Source organism: Meles meles, chromosome 8, assembly GCF_922984935.1.
Source record: "Meles meles chromosome 8, mMelMel3.1 paternal haplotype, whole genome shotgun sequence".
Taxonomy (NCBI): domain Eukaryota; kingdom Metazoa; phylum Chordata; class Mammalia; order Carnivora; family Mustelidae; genus Meles; species Meles meles.
Genome location: NC_060073.1, coordinates 17,760,532 through 17,770,751, shown reverse-complemented (window position 1 = coordinate 17,770,751; position 10,220 = coordinate 17,760,532). Strand labels below are relative to the sequence as shown.

General features: G+C 37.9%; 1 protein-coding gene across 1 annotated transcript; it reads left to right on the top strand.

Annotated features, from left to right (window-relative positions):
• The first annotated feature begins 7,781 nt into the window (after positions 1-7,781).
• On the top strand, positions 7,782-8,696 carry LOC123949081 (olfactory receptor 4A15-like). Its single transcript, XM_046016394.1, has one exon. The coding sequence runs from the start codon at positions 7,782-7,784 to the stop codon at positions 8,694-8,696; it is 915 nt and encodes a 304-aa protein (XP_045872350.1).
• The last annotated feature ends 1,524 nt before the right edge of the window (positions 8,697-10,220 follow it).

Here is a 10,220-nt window from a genome sequence, read left to right as displayed (position 1 = left end):
GTTGACCAAGGTTCACTCTTTGCAAAAGATACCCTTTTACAGCAGCACCATTTGTTGAAAAGGCTATCATTTCTCTATTGAATTGCTTCCATGCATTTATCATAAGTCATCAGATATGAGGGTCTATCTTTAGGCTATTTGATTTCATTGACCTACATATGTACCCTTTCTCCAATACTATATATTAAGTCTAGATATCAGGTAGTCTAACTCCTTGAACTTGTTCTTTTCAAAATTAAATCTGGCTATGCTATTATTTTACTTTTCTTTTTAAAAATATTTTATTTACAATGGGCTCTATTCTCAGCTCTTATGAAAATCACTTAATCTTTCTAGGTTTCAGTTTCTAAATATACTTAAATATAACTTAATGTACTTAATGTGACTTCTAAGGTTGCTTTTTTTTTCCATTTTATTTATTTTTTCAGCGTAACAGTATTCATTATTTTTGCACAACACCCAGTGCTCCATGCAAAACGTGCCCTCCCTATTACCCACCACCTGTTCCCCCAACCTCCCACCCCTGACCCTTCAAAACCCTCAGGTTGTTTTTCAGAGTCCATAGTCTCTTATGGTTCGCCTGCCCTTCCAAATTTTTTTTTTTTTAATAAACATATAATGTATTTTTATCCCCAGGGGTACAGGTCTGTGAATCGCCAGGTTTACACACTTCACAGCACTCACGATAGCACATACCCTCCCCAATGTCCATAGCCCCCTCCCCCTCTCCCAATCCCACATCCCCCCAGCAATCCCCAGTTTAAACCACAATGAGATATCACCTCACACCAGTCAGAATGGCTAAAATTAACAAGTCAGGAAATGACAGATGCTGGCAAGGATGCAGAGAAAGCGGAACCCTCCTGCACTGTTGGTGGGAATGCAAGCTGGTGCAACCATTCTGGAAAACAGCATGGAGGTTCCTTTGAAAATAGAACTACCCTATGACCCAGCAATTGCACTACTGAGTATTTACCCTAAAGATACAAACATAGTGATCCGAAGGGGCACGTGCACCCGAATGTTTATAGCAGCAATATCTACAATGGCCAAACTATGGAAAGAACCTAGATGTCCATCAACAGATGAATGGATAAAGAAGATGTGGTATATATACACAATGGAATACTATGCAGCCATCAAAAGAAATGAAATCTTGCCATTTGCAATGAAGTGGATGGAACTAGAGGTTATCATGCTTAGTGAAATAAGTCAATCGGAGAAAGACAACTATCATATGATCTCCCTGATATGAGGACATGGAGAAGCAACATGGGGGGTTAGGGGGATAGGAGAAGAATAAATGAAACAAGATGGGATTGGGAGGGAGACAAACCATAAATGACTCTTAATATCTAAGGTTGCTTTTTAAAATTTTTTTAATTTTTTAAATTTCTTTTCGGTGTACCAGAATTCATTGTTTAGGTACCACACCCAGTGTTCCATGCAATACGTGCCCTCCATAATACCCATCCCCCACCCATTCAAAACCCTCGAATTTTTTCAGTCCATAGTCTCTCATGGTTTGTCTCCCCCTCCAATTTCCCTCAACTCCCTTCACCTCACCATCTCCCCATGTCCTCCATGTTATTTCTTATGCTCCACAAAAAAGTGAATCCATATGATAATTGACTCTCTCTGCTTGACTTATTTCACTCAGCATAATTTCTTCCAGTCCTGTCCATGTTGCTACAAAGTTGGGTATTCATCCTTTCTGATCGACGCATAATACTCCATAGTGTATATGGACCACATCTTCCTTATCTATTTGTCCGTTGAAGGGCATCGTGGTTCTTTCCACGTTTGGTGACTGTGGCCATTGCTGCTATTAACACTGGGGTACAGATGGCCCTTCTTTTCACCACATCTGTATCTTTGCAGTAAATACCCAGTAGTGCAATTGTAGGGTCATAGGGAAGTTCCATTTTTAATTTCTTGAGGAATCTCCAAAGTGGCTGCACCAACTTGCATTCCTACCAAGTGTAAGAGGGTTCCCCTTTCTCCACATCCCCTCCAACACCCGTTGTTTCCTGTCTTGCTAATTTTGGCCATTCTAACTGGTGTAAGGTGGTATCTCAATGTGGTTTTGATTTGAATCTCCTTGATGGCTAGTGATGATGAACATTTTTTCATGTGTCTGTTAGCCCTTTGGATGTCTTTATTGGGGAAGTGTCTGTTCACGTCTTCTGCCCATTTTTTGACATGATTATCTGCTTTGTGCATGTTGAATTTGAGGAGTTCTTTATAGGTCCTGGATATCAGCCTTTTGTCTGTACTGTCATTTGCGAATATCTTCTCCCATTCCGTGGGTTGCCTCTATTGTTTTTATTTTGTTTTGTTGACTGTTTCCTATGCTGTGCAGAAGCTTTTGATCTTGATGAAGTCCCAAAATTCATTTTTGCTTTTGTTTCCTTTGCCTTTGTTGACATATCTTGAAAGAAGTTGCTGTGGCTTATATTGAAGAGGTTACTGCCTATGTTCTCCTCTATGATTCTGATGGATTCCTTCCTCACGTTGAGGTCTTTTACACATTTCAAATTCATCTTTGTACATGGTGTAAGGGAATGGTTGAGTTTCATTCTTCTACATATCGCTGTCCAATTTTCCCAGCACCATTTATTGAAGAGACTGTCTTTTTTTCCACTGTATATTTTTTCCTGCTTTGTCAAAGATTATTTGACCATAGGGTTGAGGGTCCATATCTGGGCTCTCTACTCTGTTCCACTGGTCTATGTGTCTGTTTTTATGCCAGTACCATGCTGTCTTGGTGATCACAGCTTTGTAGTAAAGCTTGAAGTCAGGTAACGTGATGCCTCCAGTTTTGTTTTTGTTTTTCAACATTTCCTTAGCAATTCGGGGTCTCTTCTGATTCCATATAAATTTTAGGATTGTTTGCTCCATCTCTTTGAAAAATGTCGGTGGAATTTTGATTGGAATAGCATTGAAAGTATAGATTGTTCTAGGCAGTATAGACAATTTAACAATGTTTATTTTTCTGATTCATGAGGATGGAATGGTACTCCCATCTTTTTGTCCTTTTGGAGCTATCTTCTTTAATTACTCCCTCTCTCACAAATAGATAAGTAAATAAAATTATTTTTCTTTTGAACATTTTTGCCAATTTATGTGATATTTTGTGTCCTTTATTACGCATACACTTGTATTGACCATTTTTATACACACTGGGATGACAACTTTAGGTATCAAAGCTAACCCAACTAGCAATGAAGAACAACTGGTTGGGAACTGCTCACACAAACTGTATTAATTTCTTTCTCTATGGTATAGATGGCATGAAAAAATTGGTCTGGTTTCCTCTGAGACAGAGTTTATTCAATCACTTTTTCTAAGCCAGTTTAGCCATTATTAGCACTTAGGCTTACCCACTGCCTCCAATTCCAAGGCTCCCTGCTGTGAAAGGGGGACAAAACTAGTTAGGCATGCTTCTGAAGAACAAACTATGATTCAGTCCCAAGGAAGATAAAATTGACATAGTGGTTAATTATGACTAACTCTTAAGTCAGGGGAGTAATTAAAGAAGCTCTATTCTTAATTTCTTGAGGAATCTCCACACTGTTCTCCAAAGTGGCTGCACTAACTTGCATTGCCATCAACAGTGTAAGAGGGTTCCCCTTTCTCCACATCCTCTCCAACACTTCATTCTTGATTCTTTTTTTTTAAAGGTTTATTTTTTTTTATTTATTTGACAGAGATCACAAGTAGGCAGAGAGGCAGGCAGAGAGAGAAGGAGAGGAGGAAGCAGGCTCCCTGCAGAGCAGAGAGCCCGATGCGGGGCTCGATCCCAGGACCCTGAGATCATGACCTGAGCCAAAGGCAGAGGCTTAACCCACTGAGCCACCCAGGTGCCCCTCATTCTTGATTCTTATCCTTTGTTCTTTCTCTTGGTTTCTCTTAATACATTTTGCTAGGAATGTATCAGTTTTATGAATCTTTGAAAGAACAACTTCCTGGAGTTATATATTTTATCTATTCTATGTTGTATTCCAGTCTCTATTCAATTAATTTCTCTTCCCATGGTTTCTATCTTTTATTTAGTATTTCCATTCTGCCCAGTGTTCTCTGGGTTTATTTTGGTTTTCCTTTGCTCAGGTTCTTAAGATAGAGGCTTGACTTCATTTCATGTAATGTCTCTTGGTTCCCAATACTTCTATTTACAGCTATCCATTTCTTTCTAAGCACTCCTTTAACTGCACCCAGTTCACACACACACACACACACACACACACACACACACACACACACACATCCCTTTCATTATCTTTCTGTTGAAACTTCATTTTAAAAACTATTCACTGAGATGTCTGAGTGGCTCAGTCAGTTCAGCATCTGCCTTTGGTTCAGGTCATGATCTCAGGGTCCTGGTATCTAGTCCCTCACTGGGCTCCTTGTTCAGTGGGGATTCTGCTTCTACCTCTACCTGCTGCTCTTTCTGCTTGTGCATGCTCTCTCTCTCTGGCAAATAAGTAAATAAAATCTTACAAAAATAAAAATGAATAAAAAACTATTCACTGATATTTCTTCTTTAATTCATGGTAACTTAAATTTATGTTTCTTAATTTGTAAATAATTGGGATACAGTGTTATATTTCTGTTGAATTTCATTATATATATTCTGTATGATTTAAGTCCTTTAAAGTGCATTGCACTTTGTTTTTTGGCCAAGTGTAGTGTGTATTTTGGTGAACATTCTCTGAGCACTCTGAGATAAGTGGAAACCTCCCACAGTGTTTTCTCCCTCCCCACTCCCATAGTAACACGGGTTCTATCAACTTGTCTGTGTACCAGTATGTGACAAACTCAAGACTCTTCCTCTTAGGGGAGAATCTTGCTTTATCCACATTTGAGACAACTTTTAAATGGGTCGTACACAATTTACATTTGTGATGCCCTGGAAGTCAGTTTAGGTGTCTGTGTGCAAAGACATAGCTTAAGTGTAACCAAAACAGCTATGCCTATTTTGAAAGTCATGCTTGAAAGAAAAGAGTCTTGACATATTTTATTTCTGTCCACACTGGACAGTTCTCTTTTGGTGATTGAATCTCAAATTGTTCTTTTGTGATTTCTCCCCAAGAGGAAAAGTTTAAGTCCTGTAGTACATGGTCATTATCCTGGTGGCATCTCTGGAGATGCAGGCCTACCCTCACAATTATGATGAAGGTCCCAATGAATTTAATTAGGGAAGAATCAGTCTTGGAAATGTACCAGTTCAATGACTCAACAATCTGTGTTGTAGTTCAAATGCAGATAAACTGTTTACATACCATAGTCTTGATCTAGGAGTGTTTGGATCAGTGTTCAATGCCCAGCTTTATCAGGAATTGAAAGGAAGGACTCAAAACATAATGAAGTATGTATATGAAATTATTCTCCATACAGGGAATCCAAGGTTTAACTATGCTTTGTGAAGACAGACCAGTATAACTGACCACATAACCACATAAACTTTCCTAACAATTCACAACTTTCTGTCCTGCAAAGCTAAACTTATTTTTAAATATTTTTTAAAAATGGACATTGGGGAGGGGAGGCGAACCATAAGAGACTATGGACTCTGAAAAACAACCTGAGGGTTTTGAAGGGTCAGGGGTGGGAGGTTGGGGGAACAGGTGGTGGGTGATGGGGAGGGCACGTTTTGCATGGAGCACTGGGTGTTGTGCAAAAAGAATGAATACTGTTACGCTGAAAAAATAAATAAAAAGGGGAAAAAAAAAAAGAAGTAAACAAAAAAAAAAAATTTGTTTGAGATGGGGCACCTGGGTGGCTCAGTGTGTTAAAGCCCCTGCCTTCGGCTCAGATCATGATCCCAGAGTCCTTGGATCGAGCCCTACATTGGGCTTTCTGCTCAGCAGAGTGCCTGCCCCCCCCCTTTCTCTCTGCCTGCCTCTCTGCCTACCTGTCATCTCTATCTGTCAAATAAATTAATTAATAAAATCTTAAAAAAATTGTTTGAGAGAGAGCTAGTGGGTGAGTGAGACAGAGAACTCACAAGGAGGGTTAGGGGGCAGAGGCAGAGGGAGAAAAACACACACACACACACACACACACAGACACACACACACAACTCCCCTCTGACCAGGAGCCCTGCATAGGACTTCATCCCAGGACCACGGGATAATGACTTGAGCGAAAGGAAGACACATAACTGACTGAGCTGCCCAGGTGCCCACTTGACCACATTCTTTCTTCTTCTTCTTCTTCTTCTTCTTCTTCTTCTTCTTCTTCTTCTTCTTCTTCTTCTTCTTCTTTTTCTAACCTCAATGGTTTAACCTAATGGTTTAAACCTAATGGTATAACATTCTATTTTTATTGAGACAAATCTGCTATCAGTGAAGATTTTGGGTCTCTTTGTTCACAGCCAGCATTCAGACTTGTTTAGGTTATTGGGCCTTTGTATTCATTTGAAACTCCCAGAAATTTGAGGTAAGCCTTTTCTGAAAGACTGAAATGAATAAGACTTTCTGCAGTCATTGAAAGCATTGTTCACATGGAAACAGTTCATGATCCTGTGATGATGCATGAGTATTCATGGTCTGTGGGCACAGAGATGGTATCAGTGCACAAAAGAGAAGGGAGAAGGGATGCAACCTAGAATTGAAAGGTGTTTCACCCAGGAAGTGTAATTAGATGTGAGATTCCAAAATAGACTTTATATTTTATATCTTGGTGGTGCTGGGATTCAGGCTTTTAAAAGATCTGCTGTGTGAATCTAATAATCAGCTATATTAGGGATTATTTATGGCTATTTGAATATATGGGAATTAGCTCAGTTCTTTAATACTTTTTTTGGTGATTTTTATATATAAAGATAGAGAATAAATGTACTTTTCTAACAGTATTTTTAGAAAGTAGTTTCAGGCTTAGGGATATTTTAATGGGCAAGATATTTCTAACTCTACAGATGGTTCAGTTGATATGTTTTCTGAGCATTGTTTGCTGATCTGTGGAAGTTTAGGGATGCTGTAGCATCCACAATCTTGAATGAGTGATTTTGAAGAATCCAAGGTCACACTTTCATAATCAAGCTCTTACTTCAGTTCCTATGTTTCTGTTTACAGATGGGTTTCAACATCATCACATATGACTGTTGGCTATTCCTATAAATGTTTCTCTATATGACTTACCAACTTGCCGTTGGTTTCTTTGTCTTCTATATTTTATTTGCTTAAAGCTCTGTGTGTATTTTGATACTAAATCTGTGTATGTCCTCTGAGATGCAAGTCTTTCCCCACGTCTACTTTTATCTATTGATGTCATGGTATCTTTTTAAAGTCCTTGAGATGTTTTGGTATCATAAAATGTATCAATTTATGATATTTCATTTATGAATTAAGAGGATTCTAGAAGTTAGAAAGTCATCTCTTGTGTTAGCTGGGAAGTAAATCCAAATCTTGCTATAGTTTTTCATTAAAATAACACATTTAAAAATTTTTATATGAAGAATTCACTACATGTAAAATTTTACTAGCTTCCAGTTGGAAAGTTGGTTGTGGCCCTCCATTTATTTATTACTGTGTCATTTTCCCACAGTGTCTTTAGTGACTTATCTCTGCCTGATCAGCAAGACTGTTGAGGTTAGGGAGAATATTTTCGTCCACCTTGTATTCTTGTAATTTCTGAAAGTACTGAGACATAAGGAACTATAATGCCTATTAGGTAAATGAATTAACAGATTGTGTTAGATTTCAGGAAGTCATCAATAATCATTACATTTATAGCTATTTTTTTCTTGAAATGTGAAATAAGGAGATGCAAAAGAACATATGGAACACAGGAGCAATGTGACTGAGTTTGTCCTCTTGGGGCTCACCCAGAGCCTCCAAGGTCAGAAAATACTATTTGTTTTGTTCTTGATCATCTACATCCTGACCATGGTGGGCAACTTACTCATTGTGGTGACTGTGGTGGTCAGCCCATCCCTGGATACCCCTATGTACTTCTTCCTTGGTTACTTATCCTTTATGGATGCTGTTTATTCCACTACAATTACTCCAAATATGATTATAGACTTACTCTATGAGAAGAAAACCATTTCCTTCCAAGCTTGCATGTCCCAACTATTTATAGAGCACTTATTTGGTGGTGCTGAGATTTTGCTCCTGGTGGTCATGGCCTATGACCGCTATGTGGCCATCTGCAAACCTTTGCATTATTTGACAATCATGAATCAAAGGGCATGTGTCCTGTTGTTGCTGTTGGCCTGGGTTGGAGGTTTTCTGCATGCTGTTGTTCAATTTCTCTTTGCTTACAACCTTCCCTTCTGTGGTCCCAATGTCATCGACCACTTTATGTGTGACATGTATCCGTTATTAAAACTTGCCTGCACTGACACCTATGTTATTGGCCTCATTATAGTTGCCAATGATGGGGCAATCTGTGTGGTCATATTTACAGTCTTACTCATTTCCTATGGGGTCATTCTGCAATCTCTAAAGACCCATAGTCAGGAAGGGAGACGCAAAGCCTTATCCACTTGTGGCTCTCACATTACAGTGGTGGTCCTCTTCTTTGTCCCTTGCATTTTTACGTATGTGAGACCTCCTTCTCCTTTACCCATTGATAAATCCTTGACTGTATTTTACACAGTTATCACCCCTATGTTAAACCCACTGATCTATACTCTGAGAAATGGAGAGATGAAAAATGCTATGAAAAAGCTGTGGAACAGAAGAAAATGATGCTGAAGAGAAATTGTCACCTTTTTTCAATGAAGAATAACTCCACCCAGGAAAGGATTATTTTTTTGTAATGAATTTCTCATCAGGTTTAATGAACTTGTGTATGATGAAAGCATTTAAGGTGTAGATATTATAATGATCAAAAAAGATTTCTAAGATTTTCATAAATTGTTAGTTAAGTAGGTCTGTAGCTTTTGGGTATAAAATGTTTTTATTGAAACTATAGGTTTGTGTTCTATGTGATGAGTTATGCTATAATTAATACTGTACCTTTATTTTCATTACTGGACAATTTTCACGTGCTTCTCTTTTGCCCAATTGTTCTTTTTCAGAATTAATAGTGCTCATTATATATTTCAGAGAAACATTTTAAAAAATGGGACAAAAACACTTGGTTCACTCCTCCCATACAAAGACAACTCATACTTAATACTTGAAGTACATATCTTATTTTTATAACTGCAAAATGTTTAAATATATACTTTTGTTCATATTACTTAACTCATAGGATTGAAAAGGAATTCTGCTTTCAAGTTACAATATTAATGGTAAAGAATTAAGGCAAATAAAATATCTGAACAAAAGACTTAGATATGATAAGTAATATTTACTTATTTTTCTAATTGGGGAATCCTATTATTTCCTCATGTGGAGCAGCTTTGTTTTGTGTTATATTTTCATTGAGGTGATCCATTAATCTTCCCTTATATTTTAGAATATTTGATAATATCTCTGCCATTTTAAAGTATCTCCATCTCTACTTTTGCTCAGAGTGCTTCATCACCTTCTTTAGGGACCTCGGCCCTTCCTTTCATATGTGGAATTAACATAATCCATACTTCATAATCTTCAAGTATGCAATACAGAACCTGATACCAGATATTTTGAGTGATGTCATGTGTAAGAAAGATGTTGTCAGGGGTGCCTGGCATCGGGCTCTCCACCCAGCAGGGAGCCTGCTTCCTCCTCTTTCTCTCTGCCTGCCTCTCTGCCTACTTATGATCTGTCTGTCAAAAAAATAAATAAAAATCTTTAAAAAAAGATGTTGACAACATGGCATGCCACTTTTACCTCTTCTCTTAATGGAATGCAGATTATTGAGTAATAAAAAGGTCCTAATATATATTGATTTCTTTAACAGAGATCTCTTTCATAAGTCTCCTTCTCTCTGAATGAGGTTTGAAAGAAAATGTTATCTGGCTCTAATAGTGTAGGAAGCATGTGATCAAAGAAACTCATGTTTCTGCCTCCCTTATTTAGTCTGGATTCATGGGGTGCCCTGGCTATAGAGAAAAGAGCCGTTTCACTGGTAAGTCACAGTGTATGAGAAACTTTATATCCCAACTTATATCAATTATTATTACATGGAGATTTCTTATGTAATCTCAAAGTCTTCCCAAATAGGACACTATCATTAAATAATAGTAAACAGAAGTTATATCATTAGGTCATCTACTTTTGGATGTTGCTATAGACTGAATATTTGTGTTCCCTTCAAAATTCATTAAGTTCTTTATAACACAT